At 38.2% G+C, this 25,778-nt stretch overlaps 1 protein-coding gene across 15 annotated transcripts in view; it reads left to right on the top strand.

Moving 5' to 3' along the window:
- The window catches only part of Osbpl9 (oxysterol binding protein like 9), a 133,954-nt gene that overhangs the window by 87,153 nt on the left and 21,023 nt on the right, over positions 1 to 25,778 (top strand). For 5 of the 15 annotated variants that reach the window (XM_034502018.2, XM_076934477.1, XM_034502023.2 and 2 more), the window contains 6 exons: positions 8,038 to 8,133; positions 9,360 to 9,407; positions 10,646 to 10,675; positions 11,890 to 11,940; positions 22,770 to 22,860; positions 23,837 to 23,941. In XM_034502018.2, the coding sequence (XP_034357909.2) occupies positions 8,038 to 8,133; positions 9,360 to 9,407; positions 10,646 to 10,675; positions 11,890 to 11,940; positions 22,770 to 22,860; positions 23,837 to 23,941 (421 nt within the window). Of the gene's footprint in view, positions 1 to 2,661; positions 2,731 to 8,037; positions 8,134 to 9,359; positions 9,408 to 10,645; positions 10,676 to 11,889; positions 11,941 to 18,663; positions 18,703 to 22,769; positions 22,861 to 23,836; positions 23,942 to 25,778 lie in introns of all 15 variants that reach the window. The other 10 variants (XM_034502016.2, XM_034502022.2, XM_076934476.1 and 7 more) reach the window with 3 other exon arrangements.

Raw genomic sequence — 25,778 nt, forward strand, 5'->3', positions numbered from 1 at the left:
GCTACATCTGAATCCTCTGAGGCAACTTGACACATCTTTCATAAGTTACATGTGTTACAAAGGCTTGGTGAAGAGAATACCCAGGTAGCCTGTGCTGGGCACTTCTGAGAATGAGTTTTACAAGATAGCAGGCAAAAAGACTTCCCCAGGCAAATGAAGCAATATGGCTGTTCTGTTTGTGAACTTCAGTCTTTTGTTCATTACTCTGGCTGCTTTTTATGTCGTTTTACTGAATAAATTGGGAGAATTTTTTTGATAAAAGTTACCAGTTATTTTTAATAGGGAAAAATCCTATATACCCCAAACTTAAATTGTTTTATTTTGAAAAACACATCACTTTATGGAGTCTGTATTTATATTTTGTTCCGACAGTGAAAGGGTGACTAGAATTTCATCACGAGCATTAATCCAGTGTGCCAAGTCATGAATTTTAGTGCTGGTATCTGTACCTGATTGTTAATTCTTGATTGACTTGCTGTGTGAAACAGCCCATTTCTGTCACTTCTGTGTGAATAGTTTAGATTTTGTAGTTCATTTTTCTTTTAAAAACAAAACAAAAGCTTAAGACTTTAACTATTTTCTACATAAATTTAAAACTAGAAACAGTTAATAGCTTTTGTTGCTGTTTAGAGTTGTGTTTAACCATTATAACCTTTGGTGGAGGGGAAACCTTCTTTATATTACTTGTCTCTTGGTTACTAAGGTGATTTTTAGATATAACTTACATTTTGCGCTTTAGGCAAAATAACCCAACAGTTTTCTGCACATCTCATACTGAGTTCTTTCTTCTGGTCTGTTTCTAGGCTGTATGTTGCCACATTTTGTTTATTGCTTTTTCCATTTTATATCATCCATTATCATCTTCAGGGCTTTACTTACTGTTCGTTTTCTTTTCTAAAAGGAATGTCACACTTAATGCTTGTGTCTTGATTGTATACTCTCTAAGAGAAACCACATGTGACTTACAGTATTAGTCATCAGCCTTCTATTTTCTCTTTAAATCTGTCAAGTTGATTTACCTGTGAAGTACTAGTGCGTGGACCTTGGGATTACAGAAGTGAATTCTGGCTCCCAAGGCTCCAGATCAAGAAAGAAAATTGAACAGCTACCATTAGACTACCTGGCCCATCTTGTTAATGAGAACGGGGAAGCAGACCCAGTGAGCTGTGCTGACCACACAGGTAGTCTGTTAGGAAGTTGCAGTCAGGATTCAGAACATGTTTACATGTTTGGTCTTCAATGCTGCTTGTGCTCAGTTGCACTAATCAACCCCTTAGAGGACTTTTAGATTACAAATCCAGTGTCCTCAGGCTATGGACTCTTGTCAAATAGTATCAAAAAACTTGCTAGAAAAGTATAGTGTTTGTAGGTAGAAGATTGGGTTGGAATCCTAATTAAAAATCCTAGTTTGGGAGGAGTTAGGGGAGGGGAGCTGTAATCAGAATATATTGTATAAAAACTATTTTCAATAAAAAAAGAAAAATTCTAGTGGAAGATCTGGATGTTCAGTAAGCACTTATAAAATGGGCTCAGTGCCAGTCTATCTCACACTTTTTTTCTTTCTTTCTTTCCTTCTTCCTCTTCCTCCTCATCCTCCTTTTTTCTCCTCCTCCTCCCCCTCATCATCTTCTTCTCATTCTCCTCCTCTTCCTCCTCCTCCTCTTCCTCCTCTTCCTCCTCTTCTTCCTCTTCCTCCTCCTCTTCCTCTTCCTCCTCTTCCTCCTCCTCTTCTTCTTCCTCTTTCTCCTCTAGACAGGGTTTCACTTCGTAGCTCACACTACCCTTGAACTTTCAACTTTCTCCCTGCCCCAGCCTTCCAAGTGCTGGGATTCTAGGCCTGAGCCTTGCCAATAACTATTTTACAATGTCATAATGATGAAATGAGAAAAAATAAGTCTAACAGACTTTTTAGTACTCTGAAATTTTTTCAATATGTCTTATTAATGGTAAATTCATAATGATAGTATTACTTACTTAGAATTATGAAAAAAGACCTTTGGGGGATTCTTGGGATACACAGAAATTTCTGGTAAAAAAAACTAATAGCTACCATGTGGATAGAAGAACATAAGTTGAAGTCATAAGCAACTGTGGAAAAATGCCTTCCAGAAAATACAGTGGAGAAAAAAGTTCAACACTATGCTCAGTTTATGAGTATTTAAAATTTTATTATCTTGACTCCAAATGAATTGATAGTTTGAATATTATATCTTTAGGGTTAAAAATACATAGAAATTTTGACCTTCAATACTCCTCAATAGCTTTGAGGCCTGAGCTGTAGCTGAAGTGGATGGACAATGAGGGCTATAAATGTTTCAGGATGCTTGGTTAGCCAAGGATATCATTAGTGTTCTTTACATGGATTCATGGGCACATGAAAATTACTAAGTTGTTTCTTTAGTATACTTTTTTGTTTAAATGAACTTTTAAGTCATCTGATAGGAGGGCAAAATGGTATCATTTCTCTAAGAGCTTAATATGCTTAGTTTTCTAAGAAACAGAAAAGCCAGGAATTTTGGCATACTGTTTGTTTTTAACTTGCTCAGGTCCTTATTTTCCCTTGTGTAGTTACAGGTTTTCTCATAGTCCTTTGCTTGATTATTGATATCATACTTGCAGCATGGTAACTTTCTACTCTCTCTCTTCTTACCTTTATGGAAGATCAGTACCACACTTGCTTTTTTCCAGTCTTCTGGTATCTCTCCAGTTCTTGAATTTTCAAAAATAATTGTAAGTGATTGAATCGTAAGTATTCCCTCTGCTTCTTTGATTGGGTGAGAGGTCATCTCAGATGTGTCATGCCCCCGTTGTTAACATAAACTTTGAAGGTGCTTTTATGTTAATTAAAACTGCATTTGCATAAAATTTCATTAAATTTATGGCATTTGTTTTGCTAATTAAAATGCCAATATTTGTCCATAATCTTACTTATTTTTCATTAGGTGGGGTTTTTTTTGTTAAAATTTTAAGCTGTTTTTCCCTTTTTAGTTTTACTGCTAACGATGTACTCTATTATTTTTAACTTTTTAGGAAGACTTATATGAACAATTTATTTCATATATATATATTAAACAAATTGTTTTGAGGCAGGGAAGTTCCTCCTGCCTCCACCTAACAGATGCTGGGATTCTAGGTGTGTGCCACCACACATGGCTTCCCTTTCTTTTGTGGGAAGAACATATTTTTATTGTATACTATTTTGTCCTGTTTAAGAAAAAATACTGCATATATCAAACTCAGTATGAAGTATGTCATTGTTTTGAGTTTTATGTTACTACTCAGTCTTTGTTTCAGTGCTCTCCTCAGTTTCAGCTGCCCAGAAGCTTCTTTACTTCTTTCCTTGTTTGTTTGTTTGTTTGTTTGTTTTTCTAGTCAGGGTTTCTCTGTGTAGCCCTGGCTGTCCTGGAACCAGCTCTGTAGACCAGGCTGGCCTGGAACTCAGATCCACCTGCCTCTGTCTCCCAAGTGCTGGGATTAAAGGCTACCCATAAGTTTCTTAATTATTGATTCTGGGCAAGAAGACCTTAAGTCACCTTTGGTCACTTTGACCTTTGTTTATTGGTCTGTCACTGTCAGCAGGAGTTATTTTAAAAGCTTCTACTGCCTGCTTCAAAAATCTTACTAGGAGAGTCACCAAAGCAAGCTATGATTTACATGTACCTTGGGGTTTAAGGATGCCCCTTATAGTGCTCTTTTTAATGGGAGTGAAACATTTTGTTCTGTGTTTAGTGTACCACCTAGAATCATTAATAGGAATTGATTTAATTTACCAACATGTTAGCATTTAGATGTCTTCTAAGAATATTAAGCTAGTCCTGTATATTACAAATTAGAAAATACTGATTCAATTTTCTTATTATATTCTAGGCCGTTTTATATTTGTTTCTCTATAACTGCTTTTAAACTTAAAAAAAAAAAAAAAATGTGTTTTTAGAGAGTCTGACTGCCCAGAATTCTTGGTCTTCCTTCAACATGCTGGGATTATGGGTAATTAGTTAAAATGTAAAGTGAATTTCTATACAATCTGACAACTGAGGTACATCAGTATTGTAAACTAGAGAGCAGAGGCCCTGATTGCCAGCACTGCAAAACGGTCACTTCAGTTACTGCTGAAGGACATGAACAAGAGAAGAAAGGAAAGGGGCAGAGAATGGAAGTACAGAGAAATCCAGACACATGGGTAGCAGCAGTTGACTATTGGTTGCAGCTGGTGCCACATGCGTGCAGCTGGGGCTGAGACAGTCCTGGGGGTGCTAATGACTGAATGGCACAGTTCCTGTCTTCTGTATCTTCAGAGAAGTCAAACAGTAACGTGCACAGTGTTAGGGCAAGTGCAGAGTACTACAGTATGTATCTGTTTTTTCTCTAGAAGTGTGAAATCATACATTTTTCTTCGGGGTTGGCCATGTTTGCAGTTCTTTCCAAAGGAAGACAGACCACCCTCTGCTTGGAAAACAATTTATATTCTTAGTCTTGTTTAAAAAGAAGTCTCTAGGGCCAGCAGGATGGCATCTTCATGAAGGAGAATAGAACTGACTCCTGGAGGCTGCTTTCTGACATCCATACATGTGTGGTGCTGTGTGTGTGTGTGTGTGTGTGCGCGCGCACACACACACACATATAAGTGCACAATAAATAAAAGTATTTTATTTTGAAAATTTACTAAGAAAGGACCAGTATGAATAAGTATAATGTCTCACTATTCTAATGTTGGCTAGAAAGAAGAACAGGTATATAAGTGGATGCTTGTCTGTGTGTGGGTACGTGTACATGAACTTGCATTTTCATATACATGTAGTGCCCAGAGAGGCTAGAAAAGGACACTCAATTACCAGGAACTGGAGTTACATGAAGTTCCACTGTGTGGACACTGGGAACCGAACTCCAGTCTCCTGAAGAAAAAAAAAAAAAAAAAAAAAAGCAGCTGGCACTCTGAGCCCACTGAACCATCTCTTCAACTTTTTTTTAAATAACAATTCTACAGGTTTTATCTCTTGTCATTCATGAGATATTCAATGAGAGACAAGATGACTCAGAGACTGGGAAGATAGAGTCAGTGACTGATAGTGAAACTGGTGGTACTTTTAGTGCATTCTTAGTCAATTTAAGAACAATATTATTACTGTTATCTGCTTGTCCATGCTATTGATAAATTTGTAAACATTTCATTGGTTGTAGATGAGTTGACTGTAGAGGTCCTTTTAAAGCACATCTACAAACTTTTGGATTGATGTGCAGGGGAGGTCAGGCCAGTTCTACAGTTTTAGGTTGATGAATTAATTCCATTACAAACCTCCCATAAACATTCCATAAAGAAAACTGCGTCAGTGAGCTCTTTGCCGTGAGGTTATGAAACTGGATTTGTTCTGCTGGTGAAGGAAGTCGTGGAAGGGTATTGGGGACAGGGCTGGGAGGACAGCCCAATGGGACTCAGATCTGAGTAACAACTAAGGGTTATTTCTGAAGAACTAACTGTGGTAGAGTTCAGACTTGGAGTTTAAATAATGTGTTTCTCTTCTGTAGCAGAGTTTTATTGATTTGTTTAAAAGGTTCTGTTAATTGTTGACAGAACTCTAAGAACTCTAAATGAATTTAGAAGAGGAAACTTTTTTTTAAAAATAATTTATTTATTTTATGTAAGTACACTGTAGCTGTCTTCAGACACCCATATGAGTGCATCAGATCTCATTATGGATGGTTGTGAGCCACCATGTGGTTGTTGGGATTTGAACTCATGACCTCTGGAAGAGCAGTCAGTGCTCTTAACCACTGAGCCATCTCACCAGCCCAAGAGGAAACTTTTTAAAGATCACTTTTCCTCCTCGTGTGGAAGATTCTATTTACTCTTGATTGTGTCATCAGTCTTTTAAACTGTTGAGTAAGAATCACTATTTAACTTATAGTAACTGGGCCTTGATTGTTAATTATACCATTATACTCTTGAAACAAAACTAAGCCAACCTCCTCCTCATTCTCTGGTATAAGGTCAGCAGGAGCTGTTTCTCCTGTGAAGTGTGATGTGTGAACTCCACTCTGCTCTTCAAACATTTTTAGTTCTCTGGATATCTTTAAAAATGGAAGTGTCTAGCCCAGGTAGAGGTAGTCCAACATGTTTAATCCCAGCATTTGGGAGAGGGGTGCAGGCAGGTCTTCTGTAAGTTCAAGACCAGCCTGGTCTACATAGCTAGTTTCAGGCCAGTCAGGGTTGCATAGTGAGACTTTGGCTTAAAACAAACAAAACCCCCCAAAAATGTGTTTAACCATGATTTTATTATTATCTGGATTGTGACTACGTTGATTATAATTTTTCTCAAATGTTTTATATATATGTAAATTACTTACTAGGAAGGGATTTTTTTTTCTTCAGGCAGTTTCTTTATGTGCATGTAAAATAGCAAGTAAGTCATGATTTGTCAACTTTAAATTTGAAAAAGAAACTAATTACAAGATAAATTGGCTTTTCTCATAATAGGCTATAATTTTTTAAATTTTTAACATTTCGTATCAGGAATTCAATTTTAGTTTGAGGAGAGCAGCAGTAAACAGTGGAAGTATACTAGTGTAAACTGTAGTAGTGTCCTAGTGGTTTAGTAGATGGAGTAGCTGCTGCTGCATTAGGAGGAAAAGGGTAGAGGGTAAGGAGACAGGCTCTGAGCTGAATTAGAACTAGGAACCAGGTTTGCCAGCCCTCACTTGCCATGATATGTTTGGGGTTGTGAAGTTGGGTTGTGTCATGCTTCAACAATAATGAAGTGTTGTGTGTACCCAGATGGGATGTTGCTATGATACCAAAGAAGCTTCTGTGTTGTCAGCTCAGTAGATGGTGAATATAAAAATAAGCAGTGTGTGTTGGCCAAAGGCAGGGGAGCCACAGCTGAGTTTGTTGAGATACACCCTCCATTACTCCTTTAGTACATTTTTGTGGTTGGGCAAGAGAAGTCTGCTGCTGGTAGGACAGCTGCATGTGCAGGTAGACGGCAAACGCAGGCTGGAAGGAGGCTTTCCTCATGCACTTGATCTTTTACAACTAGTACTCGTTTGCTTGCTCAGAGATGATTAAAAACTCAAAATTTCTTTTGAAGGAAATCAAAACAGGAGGGTTATGGGCTTTTGGGACCTTGTAGATATATGAAAAGTAGGGTATGCCATTGCTGAACTTTTAAACTGGGAAAGAAATGGGTCCTCTAAATAAATAAACATTTACACCCTGTCCAGAGTGTAGTGTTCATGCCAAGGATGACAGTGAATAGGAAACTTGATGAGGTGAGAAACAACTTGATGAGGTTGCACTTAGAAAGGGCTGTGAGGATGTTTAGTTGTGAGTTCATAATTCTCTGGTTGTAGCCTCCCTGGTGCTAGGATTGTCGACGTGTGCCACTGTGCTCAGCTCTTCTAAAGTTTTTTGTTTTGTTTTTTTTTTTGTTTGTTTGTTTGTTTTAATAAGGAAAAAAAGAGGGTAGAAAACTTGTGAGCTGATGGAGTAGATTAAGAATGTATGGGCTAGTGAGTTAGCTCAGTGGGTTGAGGCAGTTGCTGCCAAGCCTGAGTTCAGTCCCCAGGACTTACCTGGTGGAAGGAGTGAACTGATTCCCATAACTGTCCTCTGACCTCCACATGAATTAAACCCCGCTCCACCCCCAACAATAAATAAGTGTAATTTTAAAAAACCATGAAGTTAAGATTCTGGGGACAGGAAAGATTGGGGGAACATTAAAAATAGTCTAGGAGTTTTATATTTTTTAGATAAATGACTGTGGTTCTGCTGGAAAGTGGAGCCAGCTGGGTGGGGTTTGTGGTGAGGGCCAGGGAACCCTTTCCTTTGAGCAACAGCAGCACATGTAATTGGCGAGAGAGCTTGTGGCTGATGATGGAGGTTGATACAGCACTTGGAAAAATAAGTTAACTTACACAAACATGCTTATGTAAATATACTGTCTGTTTTGAAAGTTGAAAGTACTCATTTGTGAAGGATGAAGAGTTTTCTTTAATACTGTGTTGCTTGTGCACTGACAGATTATTCACTTTCTTTTTCTCTAGGGTTTGGATTCAGGATTCGTTCCTAGTGTCCAAGACTTTGATAAGAAACTTACCGAGGCTGACGCTTACCTGCAGATCTTGATAGAACAACTAAAGGTATGGTGCCATGATCCATGTAAGTAGTAAATGTTGCTGAGCTAGACTTACAAGAAGTTACTGGATAGTGATTCACATTCTTGCTGTGGCTTTCAGCAACTTTTAAAGTTGATTCTTTTAAAGATCTTTTTCTCTTAATTGTATTGATAAAATTTATGTTCTGTATTTTTGAATATTCTGGGAAAGCTAAATATGATATTGTGAGGCCTTGGGTTCACTCTTCCTTTCATCTTTGTCCCTTTTAATTAAAATGATAGGTCATGGGAAGAAAAATCTTCATTAACTTAGAAGACAAAGCAGAAAAAACTCTTGAGTTTAAACAGATACTTTAAGCTACCAACACTCTTGTGTGGCTAGTGTCTATAATCTCAGTCCTTGGAGGATCACCTGTTTGAGGCTAACTGTGTAGTACACTGCATAATTCCTGCCAGCCTAGGCTACAGAATAAGACCCTGTTTTCAAAATGTAAAAATCTCGTTGGAGGCACTGGGGAGAAGGCTCAGTGCTTGATGAGCAAACATGAAGGTGTGAGTTGGTTTCCCAGCACTCAAGTCAAAACTGAACACAGTAGGACATGTCTGTAACCCTCCCACACACATGCTACACACACACACACACATACATGCCACACACACACATGCTACACACATTTTTTAAAAGTTCAGAAAGTCTTAGTATTAGAAAACTAATAAAAAAAAAATTATGGCTCTGTCAGTAAAATCGCTTAGTAAGAAAGCAGAGGCCCTAGTTCAAATCCCTAGCACCCATGTAACAAGCCAAGCATCCCCGTACCTGCCTATAATCACACCACTGCAGGACTGAGACAGGCAGATCCTGGGAGTTTGCTGGCCAGCCAGCCTACCTATAACAGCTTCAATCAAAGTTCCCATCTCACAGAGCAAAGTGGAGAGTGGTAGGGAAGACACTGGTCTCTTCCTCCTGCCTCCATGTGTGCACACACATGCGCATACATTGCAAACATAGACAAAAATTACCCTTTTTTGCTGCAATTCTATCACGACATTTAGTAGCATTAGCAGGTCACACTCATTCACACAGAAGAATGTGATTTGATACAGAGCCTTGAAAAAATTATGTTGTGTTAAAAAGGCATATGTTAGCCACAACAGACATGTTTAGAAACTAAGGTTTAATTTTCTGTTTAGTAAATGTACACAGTGTAATAAAATACCTTTCTACTAAAATGTCTTTTTCATATCCTGTAGCTTTTTGATGACAAGCTTCAAAATTGTAAAGATGATGAACAGAGAAAGGTAACTTCTACAACCATAATTTTACTTAATTTTTTAAAATTCAAAATTTTTTAAAGGTATTGAAAGTCCATCAGTATTTTATTATAATAATATTGCCAAAGCCAGGGGATCTAAGGTGTGCTTAGAATCCCTGCCCTGGGAAGGATGAGGTAGGCAGATCAGGAGTTCACAGCCAGCTTATACTACCTAGCAAGATTCTGTATAAGATGAAACAAAGTGGTTGAGGCATGGTGGTACATGTCTTTAATCCCAGCATATGAAGCTATGCGAGTTTGAGGCCCTAGAGGACTACATAGTGAGACCCCCATCTCAAAACAACAAAAATCCAAACCTACCAAACCACCAAAACCAATATTACTGATCTACGTGTACTACTGAAATGTGCTCTCAAGTGGTATTATTTGGCAAGTTCTCGTTTACAGTGTGATAATTAAATAAAAGGATAATATGCAGATTTTAAAATCTGTTTTTACAAGCATTTAGATATCGGGGAGTATGTTCTTCTCTATATATGGTGTATTGAAGGTAGAAAGTTATTAATTTCCAGGATCACACCATTAATCCCAGCACTCAGGGGGCAAAGGCAGGAGGACCTCTGAGTTCCAGGCCAACCTGGTTTACAGAGTTTGTTTCAGGCCACTCAGAGCTACACAGGGAGACCCTGCCTCAAAAAACAAAAACAAACAGAAAACAGGTAGAAAGTCACTAAGTTGGATCGCTCAGCATGCAGGAGACAGCAAGAGCAGCCAGTGCTCGCTCAGCCTCCAGCTTCTGTTCGGTTCCCTTGGGTTCTGTGGGTATTTATAGCTGCCTTATCTCTTCTTGCCCAGTTCCTGGTGCAGAATTTTTATTCTTATTGTTGTTTTACTTTAAGGAAGGTTGATTTTTTTTTTTAAATCTTATTGTTGTTTTACTTTAAGGAAGGTTGATTTTTTTTTTTTTAAATCATGAAGTCTATAATATAAATCTGTTTTCAGGAAAGGTGTAAGAATGTTTTATACATTCTTTTAAGTCTTGAATTGCATACATTTTGTGAGTGCTTATCCATAAACTATCTGGAATTTTAAATTTAAATAATGGATTTAGATAAAAACAAAAGCAAAAAAGTATTTTCCTAACTTGATTATACTGACTTAGAATAATATGAATAAAATAATCTTTTAAATGCCTGATTCCTAAAAACAACAGTGCTTCTTTGTGAATCTCATTATTTTTACTTAAAACTTATTTTTTCACAGAAAGTTGAAACTCTCAAAGACACAACAAATGTAAGTTATATATTAAATTCTCAAATTGGAATATCAAAAATATTAAAATATCTAACTGGAAGCTGCTTTTAAATGTCTCTTTTCTTAACCTCCTGCTGTTAACTAAGAACGACCAATGTCTCAATTCTTATGGATTTTTATGAGCATATTTATTTAAGAATTGTGCCAAGGATTTATTATCCCCATGGTTGAAATTGACTTCATGTACCGTCTTATTTGTTTCTGGTCTTACTTCTGTGGTATCTTGGAACAAAAGTGTCCTCCATGCATGAGTATAAGGTGTAGTAGGCATTGTAGCGCGTATCTTCAATAAAAGCAGTGGTGATGAGGCAGAAGGGTTAGGAGGTAAAGGCCAGCTCCAACTACATAATGAGTCTCAAGCCAGCCAGTCTCAAGCTGGGACATTTTTGAGACCTTGTCTAAACAACAACAACAACAACAAAGAAAAAAAAATACAAAGAAAAGAAAGAAAGGACAAAAAAAAGATGGTACAGATTCACAGTCCCATATCTGAGATTCTGGACATTACAAGTATCTCTAACAGTTCATTTGCACAGACATAAAATATGAAGAAGAGGAACTCAGTTCTAAATACAAAATTCGTTTATGTTTTTTAAATACCTTACCATGCAGTTGATGCCTCTATTTTGACTCCCTGACTGAAATCAGGACTTGGGACTTGGAGGATTAGAGACACTCAACCTGTACATAGTCTCACTTTTAAAATACAGGATGATTCAAGCTTCCTTAATAATTCACTGCCCTTTGATACTATCTAGTAGACTACTAATGATATTTGTATTTTTATAAAAGTATTTTTTAAAAAAAGTATTTTAAAATAGGGAAAGCAATATTTTAGATATGAATGTTATGGCCCTTACTCTCTGTCCTGGTCTTGCTGGAATTAATATTGGGATTGCTGCTATTGATCTAAAGAATTGAAGGCTGATCAAACTAACCTATCTTTCTCTTTGAGAGAATATTTGATATAAATCAATGTGATGTTCCTTATCAAATCATAAAGTTGCTAATAAATGACTTCTTGTAGCACTGTCAGCAAATTAGAACTCACCAGACACACATAAGAGAGTATTTGATATGTAGACTCCACTCCTTTATATATTTGGACTGATTTTTAAAATATTTTAAGCTCTAATATTATGTAACTATTTTATTTGCAGCAATATTCTAAAATCAGTGTTTTGTCTTTATAGAGCATGGTAGAATCAATTAAACACTGCATTGTGTTGCTACAGATTGCTAAAGTAAGTAAAATTTACTTTTTATTACCTTACAAAGTTGCAATTTAAAATATTGTGTTGGAATTTTCTTAGTAAACACGAAACTCAGTTCTGAGACAGTTCTGAAACATTACCTTTCAATAGTAAACTGAATTTTGGGACACTATTGAACAACTAGTGGGTCTGACGTTACCACACACATGTCTTTTTGTGTTCTGGTAGTAATTTCTAGTAGTGGCTGGGAAGGAAGGGCACATGATTGAAGAACTCACCCTTTCCTTTTCACCATGACTGCAGCTTAAATGTTTTAGACACTTTTTTCTTAGAAGTCAGGAATTAAGCTTTAGCACAGTTATTTTTCTTATGTATAGTAAAGAGTATAATAGAGATATTTTTGAAATTTGTGTTTGACACGGGTTTCTGTTTGTTTTTGAGGAATATACTGAACTACATTGTTGAACCACTCATTAATTATTTTTATCCATGACAAAATGGGTAGTGAATTATTGTGGCTAAAAATAGTGTATATCTACTTTTTTGAAAGCTTTTTAGTATACTGAAATATATAGGCCTGGAATTTTCAGAAAGAGAAATACATTGAGAATAAGCACTTGGTAAAACACCTTCTGCCCACCTTTGTATCTGACATCTGTGCATCTGTCTCAGCTAGTGGGTAGAAGCAGGATGGTAGACAGTGCAGCAGGCAGGCTTGAAAATAATTGATGGTCTTTTTGACAACAAAAGAAAACTAGGTTTTGTTTACCTAGTTATAGAATCTCTTTTTTTACCTCACATTGCAAGTGACACAGCCTAGGACACGGTTGGAGGTATGAAATTCGGGCTAAGTTTTTTGTTTAGTTTTTCTTGGATCTAAGTCTGCATAACTGCATTGGAGAGCACCTACAGATGTGGTAAGGGGCAGCGGATTTTCACATTCATCAAAACTGTGTCTAGTGTGGTGATGGAGGAAAAATACAGTTGATATTTGTGGGCCAGTTTGGGTAGTCTCAAAGTCATTTAGAACTTTAGATAGCTGAGACTTTGTGTGTAGCCTTCTCTTGGCTCAGTGTCTCCTACCTTAGCTACTCATTAAGAAACATAACTTTATTGCATGAAGTTTTTTATTATGGGTTTAGCAGTCAGAGGCCAACCTGTGGGAGTTGATTCTCTGGCATTCAGTCTTCTATTATGTGGGGCTCTGGTCTTCAACCTTGGCACCTTTACCTGCTGAACCATCTTGCTGACCCTCATCAAGAATTTTCTGTCTTTGATCTGTATTACAGTTCAAATTACTCAGTTTCTTTCCCACTAGTTCCCACAGTTTAATATTTTAGTCCAGGTTGGCAGGTCTACTTTTCATGACACTTCAGAATGAAGTCACTTGAAGTTTGGCCCATTATCAGTTCCAGAAGAAAGTTTTCTGTTGTCAACGCTTGTTTTTGTTTTTTGTACAAGCAGAACTTTGAAACCTCTTAGCACCCTATATGATTGCATGTTTAAGCTTAATTTCAGTGTAAATCTTAACAGTCGCCTGCTCATACTTTTTTTTTTTTTTTTTTTTTTTTTTTTTTTTTTTGCACCTGGAGACAATACCTGGCAATAACTGTCTGTCTCATCTCCTGCCTCTGCTTAATCCCACTGTTCTGTAACAGGGGGCTGGGGCCTGTGTTGCCTTTGTTTTTCTCTTCAGAGGAGGCCAGCTTTGCTCTTGGTTTCAGGGAACTTTGCTTCTGTTGGGTGGCTCCTCTACAGGGTAGTCTCTTATTTCAACTTCATTCAGATTTCCGCTACATGGAAGTGTCTCAACTACCTAAAATAAGCTCTGTATGTATCACAGTGGTTTCTTTTTCTTCATAACTTTGTATCATTGGCCAAGACTGCATAATGTGTTGTGCACACCTACTGTTTGTATTGAACCTTTTGTCTCTTTGAGGACTCAGTGGCACTGGCCTTTATTCTCTCAGACTTTCATAACAGAATATCATAGAGATTGGATTAATTCTGGCATTCAAGAATGAGGCTCTTCCCTTTTCAGTGTCTGGTGAGGGATTGCCTTCTCAGCCTGGAGGCCCTCACCCTCTGCCTTTACCCTTGTCCTCTCATAGCCTTTCTGTGGCTGTATGTATGGAGGAAAAGATTCTCTGGTGTCCATGATCATAAAGACTTTGCTTGTGGGTTTTTGTCTTGGTTTTTGTTTGCTTGTTTTTGTCTCTTACATTTATGTCAGTGTTACTTTGATTGATTTTTTTTTACAATAGGAGTAAAGGATCTTTTTTATGTGATTTTTTTTCTGTCACTAAAACCCCATTTTCTGAATGTCATGAAACTTGGATTATATGTTAGAATTTACATAGGTATATAATTAAGACATTTGTCATCAGAGTGATCTTTAACCTTTTTAAAAGTATGAATGGTTTAAAAATACTGAAGTTTATAATTCTAGTCAAAGGTCCTCTCAGATGAGAAGGTGCTCATGATTATGTCACAGGCATATCTCCATACCTTGATCATGCTTATGTATTTAAACAAGGTTCAGCCTTGGACGTGTCACCATGTGCACATATGCTGTGCTTGAATTCAGTAGAGTCTCTGGTGCAGGATTCCTTGATATTTTGCTTTAGAAAATCCCAATCATCTCTCCAAGGTAATAGACCAGATATCTATAGCTTATTATGGGCAATAAAGCACTTAAGAGGCTGTATGCTTGTGTATATTTTACCATAGCTTAAAGGGCAAATGAGCTCTGATTTAGAATATCCCACAAGATAGCATATATGAAAGAAACATTTTGAGTGAAAATTGTCAAATGTAGTTTAGGATTTACTTGATCACACAAAAAACAGAAGTGCTAGATGGTAGAGTTATGTTGTTGTATTTGTTTTGAGGTAGGGTTACCTGTAGCCCAGGCTATCCTCAAACTCAGTGAGCTGAGGTTGAATTTGGTGACCTGTGTTCTACTTTGCCAGTGTTAGGGCTACAAGAGTGTGCAGACACACAGTCTGTGCAGTGTTGGGGACCAAACCAGAGTTTCTTGTAAAGCTGAGCTATGTCCCCAACCTCTGGTTTCTGTAGATGGAAGTGTATCAATGATCACAGTAATCTGTAACAAAGTACCTTAAAGCTGAGTGGATGGCTTGTTCCTTATTCATCTATCCCTGTGTATGCAAGGGCCCACTCAGGTCAGAAGAGAGCATCAGATTCCCTGAAACTGGAGTTCTAGTGGGTGCTGGGAACTGAACCTGGGTCCTCTGGAAGTGTAGCAAGTGCTTTTAAGCTGAGCTATCTTTCTAGCCCTGAAATATCCATCTTGAAGATGGCTTACTCACATATCTGTGAAGTTGTTGGGGAATAGAGTTCAGCTTCTTTCTGTATTGTCGTCTTTGTGGCTGCCTGGATCTCTTGATAGTCTATAGGCTGCAAGAAAGCAAGGCAGGTTGCAGTGTTGGAAGTCACATATAACTTTTGCATTTAGTAAGGATAGTCACAAAGGCCCACGTAAGTTCAGCAGTAGAGAGGATATATTTGCCTAACAACAGACCCATTCTTGGCACATTTGGCCTTCTGTATTTCATATTCTTAAAGTCTTAGGGAGAAATCATTTTAGTGTTTTAGAAATGAGAAGAGGAAAGCTAAATGCCAAAAGTTTATAATCTGAGCAGGAAACTTGATTTTTCTTTCTCTGTAACTAAATGACTTATATTTTAAATTTTTCTGTATTAACATTACTGAGACTTTAGAGTATCAACTGTGTAGTTTACTCTGTTGTTGACATAAAGGGGAAGATATCGATTTGAATTGAGTAGATATTAAATGCAATTACTCAGGGTACATATGTAACAAATATGTACCCTGGGCTAAGAGTTCCTAGAGCACAGCTGGTTCGCCAGGTTAGAGAGAACATGTTTGGTTGATGAGTTACAGCAGCAAAGTCAGCAAAGGGAAAGGTACAGGAGCAGCTCGGAGGAAACCAGACATATTTTCAAGAGTTCTCCAGTGAAGCCCTATAGAATGTGCTCAGATCCTCTTGTGACAAATCATTACCAAGCATGAGAAATGCTGTCTATAGGGAAGCCCATGAAAGACCCTGTGCTCTGGTTTTTACTAGAGGCTTGTCATTCTAGCTACCATTCTAGACTATGAGTGAGACCATATTGTTTACACAAGAAGCTTAGTGAGCCTCTTGCCTGTTTGATGCTTTGGGTCCTCTTCAGACCAGAGTTCTGAGATAACAGTGAGCTGTTTGTAGTGGCTTTTCTGAGAGCTGTCTCAGGTCTGCTGTAATAGCTCTTTTCTGCATATGCACTTAAAGAAAATGATGTCAGATACTCAAATTCTTCTGATTGACACTTTGATGTATAGATTTCTGAAAGTCCATATTAATAGATAAGTATTTGGGATGTAATTTTTATGTTTAAAACAAAGACCAAAGATTGGCTTCTATTTAATCTTGAACTTTTCAGGTAGGACAGTTTAAAATGTTAACATTTCATTTATATGTATTATTTGCATAATCCAAACTCTAGTAGTTATCCTAGGGGATGATTGTGACTCTGCTTACTACTGTGGAATTATTCATGTTATCTGTCACACCACTATGTACCCAGTCTCTTTTTGCATTGCTGTTTTGGAATGTCTCCCAGGTGTCTAGTGGAAAAAGTAAAGGCTATAGCTGTTACGGTATCCCATTCTGAGTCTCTCTGATGCTTTTATTTGGTGTACTGCATGTTCTAGTTACAGTTTCTATTGCTGTGACAAACACCATGACCAAAGGCATCTTGAAGAGGAAAGGGTTTGTTTCACTCCATTGCTTGCTCAGCCTGCTTTCTTGCTACCACCCAGGACCACTTGCCCAGGTGGTAACACCCACAGTGGGCTACTCCCCACCATCAGTCATTAATCAAAAATGTGCTCTGCAGACTTACCTACAGACACTCTGATATAGACAGTTTCTCAGTTGGTCTCCTCTTCCCAGATACATCTAAGTTTGTGTCAAGTTGACAGAAGCCCTCCAGGACAGTGCACTTACATTGTGTACTTGAGTGAGGCAAGGATTACGCTAGTTGCTTTTATTTTAAAAACTTGGTTTTAGTGACAAGTGTGGTGGTGCACACATTTGATCTAACACTTAGGAGGCAGAGGCAGGCAGATCTCTGTGAGTTTAAGGACAGCCAAAGCTTCTTAGAGAAACCCTGTCTCAAAGAAACAAAACAAAAAGCTTAGTTTTGTATCTAACTTTTCTCCCTTAAATACTTTCCTGTATTTTCTCATTTTTTCTTCATAAAAACTCTGAAATAGGTGGCGGGAGAGATGGCTCAGTGGTTAAGAGCACTGGCTGCTCTTCTAGAGGTTCTGAGTTCAATTCCCAGCAACCACATGGTGGCTCACAACCATCTATAGTGAGATCTGGTGTCCTCTTCTGGCCTGCAGGCATGCATGCAGGCAAAATGCTGTATACATAATAAATCTTTAAAAACCCTCGTGGGGGGGTGTGGAAAGGGGATAACGTCTGAAATGTAAATAAATAAAATATCCAGTTTTTAAAAAAACCTCTAAAACAGGTATGATTTTTACATGAGTGACCATGAAGAAACCCAAGAAAAGTAGTTTTCTGAGTTGTATTCTAAAAGGACATTAATTATATTACATATGCTTAACTTTGAACATTTTTGGAGGTTTTTTTGTTTCCTCAGATTTTTCTCAGTATGTTCTTTTTCCAGAGATCTCGGATGGCTTCTTAGATGGTTGGTACTCAACCAGGTGATGCTCTCCCATCCCTGCAGATGAGGCCATCCTGTAAGATTGCTACACTGTTGACACGTGTGTTGGGCAGAGTCTGATAGAGGGCAAGTGGGAAGTAGGAGTAGGGAATAGAAGAGACCAGGGCAGTTATCTAAGAATGAACTGTGTGGGACAGTGTGGATTGGGAACTCACCTCTAGCACAGTATCAGTCCAGTGGTGACAATGATGCTGCCTGTGGGCACCGAGGTAGATTCACTTAGTAAAGTGTCTGCCTGCACCAAATCCTGGGGGCTATCTCCAGTTCTCTGTAAACCTGGTGTGGGGGTGTGAGCCTGTAATTGAAGGTAGGAAGATCAATAATTCAGGGTCATCGTTTTAGTCCAGGCTGGGACACATGAGACCCTGTTTCAGAATCCAAACAAATAGGCCAAAAAACCCTGTAACAGAGTTATTGATAGAATAAGTGAATCAGTGTACGTAAAATACTTGCCAGGTAGTATTAGCTGTTACATCATCATTCCATGCACACACCTGTTCAGGTTATTGAAACAAAAATTAGAATGTATTGTATGATTCTGTAAAGCAGATATGTGAATCCTGCTCATCCTTGATTTTTCAGATACTATTTTACATAAGGGTCACCGTATAAAGTGGAATAGAATTAGGAATTGTGAAGAGTTGGCATAACTTACTGTAAAATTGAAACTTGGAAAATTTGAGGGTCTTCATCCTTACTTACTCATCTGTAAGTAAGTAGGGTACCTCACCGAGCCTCTGAAAGGGACTGTCACAGTACTGCTCTTCTGTCCTGTTGGCTGTGTCAACATAATAGAATTGTGTCTAGTTAAGAGTGTGCACACATGAAATGGAGGTCTCAGTGGAAGCAGAGAAGTCATGTTCTCACTTTATTACTTACATAGTAAAAGAAGCTTTCTTGTTAGGAAAAGTACACACGACATTACAAAAATGTGAGAATGAAGTTAATATCTTTAACATTTTTCCTTAAGGACCAGAGTAATGCGGAGCAGCACGCAGATGGAATTATAGTAAGTCTAATGCAGCCTGTGTTCCTTTACTCCTGCAGAGCCTTAACCATCCTGTCAGGAGCAGCCTGAGTCTCTGTTCACTTCTCAGCGCACACTCCTCTCTTCACATACTCACTGCTTCTTGTTGTTATCTCGCAATCTTCCTTGAGCTCCTAACATTGGCCATCTTTCAACAATCATTTGGAGGGGAAATGACAGTCTTAAAATTGTTCTAAGTATTGGTTCTGTGAATGAATCACTTTGCATGTGTCAACTTGAAGGGTTAATTAGCTTTCATGTCGCGTCTCTCACTAAGCTGCATTTCTTATGAAACATTGTCTCAGATAAAAGGGGAAGTATGTGCAATATCAACAGACCATCTATTAGAAATGCTTACATTTATATGTTCACCTCTGCTTCCTGTTTAGACTATGTACTTGTCATTAGTACTGTGTTGCATAATGTATTCTTGGAAGAACAGGTAACATGGATTCTTGGACATAGTTATTCTTTCTTCAGCTCTTTACCTTTCTGTTACTCTTTAACACTTCATTTATAAATAGAGTTTGTGGCAATATTCTCAGCTGGTAATCAAAAATTTTAATGATTAATAGTTGGAAGGCTGGGGAGATGTCTCAGTTGGGCCTGCCATGAAGGCATGAGGACCAGAATTTGGATTCACCACACCTACCTAAAAGCCAGGCATGGTGGCATAGCCGAGCATTGGGAGTAGGGGAGAGACCAAGTGATAGAGAAAAGCAACCACTGTTGGCTTCTGGCCACTGTGCACAGTAGCATATGTGTGTGTGCGTGCACACACACACACACACACACACACACACTCATTATATAGTCACACAAAAATAAGTTAAGGTCTGTAGTTATAATTTTAGTGACTTCTGTGGACTATTCCTAAAGTAGAGCTGTGGATATAGTTCAGCTGAGAGTTTTTGCTTAGCATGCATGAAGCCCTGCATTTAATTTTTTTTCCCCCAGCACCACATCAACTAGATGTAATGATGTCACCTGTCATACTAGCTCTCAGGAAGCAGGGACAGGAGGATCAGGGGTTCATCAGCTACATTAGGGAGTCTGAGCCTAGTCCAGGCTCCAAGAGACCTTATCTCAGAGAGAAGCAGAAACTATTGTTAAAACAGTAAGCAGCCTCTGTATCCTGAAGCTCAGTGCCAGCTTGTCTAAGATCTGAAGATGACACATTAGAACCTTGACAATCTTATCATGCCTTGCGGGGGGAGGGGGAGTAAACTTGTTGACTTTTCATCTAGTTTGAAATAGGATACAAGTTTATTATTATGAGTCTTTAAAATATCTGTTTGTAGGGGGCTGGAGAGATGGCTCAGTGGTTAAAAGCACTAGCTGCTGTTCAGAGGACCTAGGTTTGATTCACAGCACCCGCATGGCAGCTCACACTGTCTGGAACTCCTATTGCAGGGGATGTGACTCCCTCATGCATGCAGGCAAAACACCAATGTACATAAAATGTTTAAAAAATAAATTAAAAAATTAGACAAAAGATAAAGAAATCATTTTTGAAATATGAATTAAATATAGTAGTATATTGGGATTTTTCTTTCTCTATTCAAAGTGTCAACCCTGACTGTATGATCCACTACAAGTACGTCGTATAAATGTAGTGCAGTGTGATCTCTCTTTCTGAGGTAGCCTTGTGGGCTAGGAGTGTGTGTTCTCATTCCCAAGGGACACACTTATGCAAAACTCAAGTTTTGGTTACTTTTAATTTTTTTTCCCCTCAAAGGCTAATTCATGTGTATAAAAAGATGCAGGGTTTTAGAAAGCATACTACAAACATTTGATCTTTTGCAATTTAAGAACAGTGGGAAGGTTCAAATATTTAAACTTGTAGAAAACTGATTTGAATAATTTGCTCTGAAACTGTAGTCCTTTTGCATAAAAATTTGAGAAGACGGTGATGCTGGCCGAGAGCTAGAATGCTGGGACTGTGCAGTAGGCCTGCCGCTCACCGAATGAGACTCTGGAGAAGTCACTCAACTGCTCCAGTCTTAATACTGTCATGAATGACAGAGCCGAAGCTTTTACCTCTGTATGTTGTTATAAGGTACAGTAGACACATTCAGTAGCTGTGCACACTTTGCATGTTTTATTTACACATTGATTTGGCATGGATTCATTAATGTCCCAATAGATTACAGTTGAGGATTACTCGTTGTATAAACTTCCTTTTAAAAGGAAGTTGTATAAAGTTTTTAAAAAGGAAGTTTGTATAAACTTTTAAAAGGAAGTTGTAAAATGACTTTTTTTTTTAAGCTGAAATTGACTAGTATCTTAAGATAAAGGCAATTCTTAATCCATCCAAACAAGAAAAGGCTGTATATTTTTAATCTATATGCTATCAAAAAGGCAAAATTACAGCAAACTTTATTATAGATCTAATTAGTTTATCTGTGATTCATGGATTTTGGAGCCTCTAACTTAAGAAGGATGAGCTCTGATGGGATACTGTCTTAAATAGTGAGTTTTATAAGGTGACATGGACACAGACAACACTGATTACAACATCTAGTTAGTTTTCTTATAATCTGGATCAAAGCAGACTCAGGCAAACTTGAATTTCCTTTGAAGAGGAAGACGTGGCCTGTTGCAGCATCTGCCTGTTTCCTTGGCGTTTCAGCTTGACGGGCGGCACTGAGCCTGGCTGACTCATTCAGGCTTGCTCTGGTCTTTTGAGGCCTAGTGCAAGGAAAACTGAGGCCCAGAGAGGATGAGAGGTTTAAGGAGTTCAAGAAATTAAAGTTCCAGGTCTCAGTTTCAGTACATTCCCTAATTCACTTTACTAGATACTTGCTTATTAAGGGTCGTTTTCATGGTGCCATTTGCAATTGTCCTTTGGTTTTCAGTTAATATCTATGGTAACTAGAATCAGAATTCTTATATTCAAACTATTTAAGAAAATCAGATTGAATAGCTTTTTAAAATAGGGAAGGGTTTTGATAGCCTGAAAATAATTTAAACATTAAATGAAAGAAATCCCTTTACCGTGGCCTCAGTTTATGTTGCTAAGTGTTTTTAGGGTTTTGTGGATATATTTGGGGATACTTGAGTAGCCAAGATCATGCTTAAACAAGCCGTGCACACTAGCAAACCTCTATCCTCACAGCATGAAGAGAGCTCAGGCAGTCCAGCCTGGGCAAAAATCATACCCTATCTTAAATCAGTTCTCTCAATGAATTGAGCATCATAAATTCATGCAGACTGCCTCCCTCTTTAAAGGCAGCGTGAGTTGACTGTGGAGTTTTGGAGTTTGGTTTAAGGTAAACCATCCTGTCAGAATAACTCCTTGGAGAGACAGGTGGATCTCTGAGTTCAAGGCCAGCCTGGTCTACACAGTGAGTTCCAGGATAGCCAGGGCTATACAGAGAAACCCTGTCTCGAAAAACAAAACAAAAACAAAAAACAAACAAACAAACAAACAAACAAAAAAAAGAATAACTCCTTGGTTTGGAATCAGAGAAATCTACATTTTTGTCCTTGCCCAAACATTGCTATCACATAGTTGAGCACCCCCACACACACAAATGTCCTCAACAAAGGCTTTTTCATGTACATGGTGAGTGTATAGCCAGGTGCCATGATTAGACATGATGTGCGGTGCTGTGTGCTGCACAGTGCTGGGGCAGGAGATGACGTTGAAGCAAACGGTGCAGACCATCATCTGGTAACTGATGCGCTGTTACTAACATGCTATGGTGAGGTAAGAGTGGGAGTGCCGAGTTGAATGAAGTTGTTATTTGGCTTTCTTGCCTTGCAGGTTTTTCATTTAGCTTCCTTCTGTGACCGTGATTCAATCATTTTTCTTCCTTCCTTCTGTGACCGAGATTCAATCATTTTTTCTTCCTTTCTATGCTCTAGTGGGAGAAACTCTTACACCTCTGTAAAAAAAGATACATTTCCCCTTTGCATTTTGACCAACTTACCTATATACTATCCTATGGATTGTGCTGTTAGAAATGTGGCATTTTATTTGTTTGGGTGGGTCAGCATGAAAGGACATCTAACTAAAAATAACTCTGCTGTGTTTCTTATCTCAGAGTACTATTAATCCTGTAGATGCAATATACCAGCCTAGTCCCTTGGAACCTGTGGTCAGCACAATGCCTTCCCAGACTGTCTTACCTCCAGGTATAGTATTTGGAACCATGTTTCACAGAATAATAGATAAGAAAAACTTAATTTGATAATCACAATAATCATAAAGTTTTTTTATATTTTGAAAATAATAGCAGTCACAAAATAATATAGCTGAAAATGAGCTGGAAGAAGAAGAAAGTATCTTGGGGAGTGATGTTTTTGAAATAGAATGAAAGAGGCTTGGTTTTCAGAGGCAGTAGACAGCACAGCGGTGAAGGTTCAGGTCTACTAGGAGGACTGGATTCTGTGACACCAAGAAAAACTGATACTGCTGACCTAGTTAAGTGTAACCCAGGAATATGTAAATGTGGGGCGCTCTTTATAATTCTGAACAATATAAATATTTTACCACAGTGGACATTAGTGAGAAAGGGAATGCATATGAAGTGTAAGATGCCTACTAGTTGAGAGGAGAATAATTAATCCAATTTAAAGGAAATAAAATTAACAAAAGCCAGGCATATTGGCTCATACCTATGATCTCAGCATGTAGGAGGCTGAGGTAAGAGGATCCCCAAGAGTTGAAGTTGATCTGAGCTGAGTGAGGTCTTTTCTCAAAACTCTGTTAGTTGCACTGTACGTCTCTGTGTTCTCAAATGACAATAAGGCCAGAGATTACCCTGTATAAGGGGAGTCCTATGTAAAGATACCGCATGAAGTCTTTCATGGATTTCTAGTTCTTCAGACAATGAGCTTGCTATTAGCATTTATGAGGGGAGTGGGCTCTGTGTCTGCTCTTATGTGGCTTGAGTTTTAGAAGCACTGTTGTGCTGGGTGTTGGCTGCCCTGACTGGCTCTGCTGCTGTTGAGAGTGTCAGGGACTCTGAGAGGCTGGAAGGTCATATAAGAAACATGAATTTGAATTACTGTAGAAAACTTCATATCCAGGAGTTTTATTTCCAAACAGTTGAAGTTGCTAAGTATATGTTGGCTGTTCATCTAACTTATTTCACATATTCAAATCCAGAACCCGCTCAGTTGTGTAAGTCAGAGCAGCGTCCTTCTTCCTTACCTGTTGGGCCTGTGTTAGCTGCCTTGGGACATCATCAGACTCCAACACCAAATAGTACAGGTACAGATCTGGGTAACCTTTACTTCTTAGAACTTTTCATTAACGTGAGGTTTGTGTTTGGCTCCCAGTAGGGAAAAGGATAAAGAACTGTAATAGCTGCTGACACTAACAATAGCTTAGTTTTTAATTGCAGTTCCTCCTTAAAGTGGGTAGTTATGTAATGGAGCCAAGAATATTAGTAATTATAATTTCATTTTCTAATATAGGGCTTTGTTTATATACCCTCTGCTTGGGCTTCTGATTGAATTTTTTTAAATGAATTGTTAATTTGAGACTCGCACACTGTCTCATGGACAAGGACTCTGACAGTGTAGGAGTGCAGACCGGAAGCTGGAAGGCCTGGTGATGCTCTCATGTGCGTGTGTCCACCTGCACTGTCACTCTGTCCTGACCGCAGTAGACTCGTGTGTGTCGGTGACTGGCTCTTACAGCAGAGACGACTAGAACTTCCCTGCTTGCATGGTTAGGTCTGCAGCATTGTTTTCACAGTCACCTGGTGGGTATTTGCAGTTTGCCCACTGATATAGGTGACCACAGGATTTTCTTAGTAGGGCAATCAGTCACTATTCACCTTTGACCCAGGTACTTTGGAAACATTTATTGGTCTCATTTTTGTCAATTTTGTAGTACTAAATATGTCATTTTAATTTATATTTTATTTATAGTTGTTTTTTCCCTCTTTCTGATATATAGGGCTACACCCATGTTAGATACTAGGTTTATTTCTTGTTTTAAAGCTAGTTAAATTTGCATCTTGTTAACTATAGAATCAGACTCAAGGAAATGAATTTACAACCTTTTTTTTTTTCGAGACAGGGTTTCTCTGTATAGCCCTGGCTGTCCTGGAACTCACTCTGTAGACCAGGCTGGCCTCGAACTCAGAAATCCGCCTGCCTCTGCCTCCCAAGGGCTGGGATTAAAGGCATGTGCTATCACTGCCCGGCTGAATTTATAACTTTTGACTCTGTTAAATGCAGAAATTTAAAGACTATAGCTCCTGGTGAGCAGTGGGACCCTGACATTTCTTGTCACTTCACAGACACTTCCTTGGTTTAACTTTTTCTGTGTACCAGTGAAAAAAATTATCATGTGACCTTAGCCCATATTAAATTTTGGGGCAGTGAGTAATGCTATACTTGGGCTTTTTCATATTTAACAGCATAAATGTCTTCTAAAGAAGAAAAAAAATAGGAGTCAACAGTAGTACTTTTTCTTGAGAAATGCTAATAAACAGTTTTAGTAATGGGGTTAAGGGTTTTTTTGCTTTTTTATTTTGTGAACTCTGTCATATCTTAACTTAAAAACAGAACTTGTAGGTGTGTGTCATGCCAGCATAGGGAAGCTGGAGCAGGGATTGCTGCAAGTTTGAGGCTAGCTCGATCATATACTGAGTTACAGGCCAGCCAGGGCTACAAAAGGAAAAAAAAAAAAAACCTAACCTGTGAGCTTTGTTTTTCATTTGTGTGATGTGATTATGTTCAAATTGTAAAGTGGCCAAAATGTCTCCACTTGGAAATACACAGAACTGGTTGGTAAATGAGAATGTGAGGAACGTTTCTGTATGTCAACCAGTTTTAATATCAATTATTTTCAGAGGGTGAGAGTTATCTTCTGAGAATTATTTTTGAAGAAGGTACTATAAAGTATCATAACTTTTTTTTCTTTTTGAATAACTTTAATTTGGGAGAGTTCCATAAGCATTAGGAACATATATAAAATGGCACACCACTGTTGACAATGAAAAAAACAAGCATTTGTTCTCTTCCAGCTTTATAAATTAAAAAAAAAAAATGATTCAGCTACAACAACAAAAAATGTTTAGATATTTTAGCAAGTA

Source organism: Arvicanthis niloticus, chromosome 5 (genome assembly GCF_011762505.2).
Source record: "Arvicanthis niloticus isolate mArvNil1 chromosome 5, mArvNil1.pat.X, whole genome shotgun sequence".
Lineage (NCBI taxonomy): Eukaryota > Metazoa > Chordata > Mammalia > Rodentia > Muridae > Arvicanthis > Arvicanthis niloticus.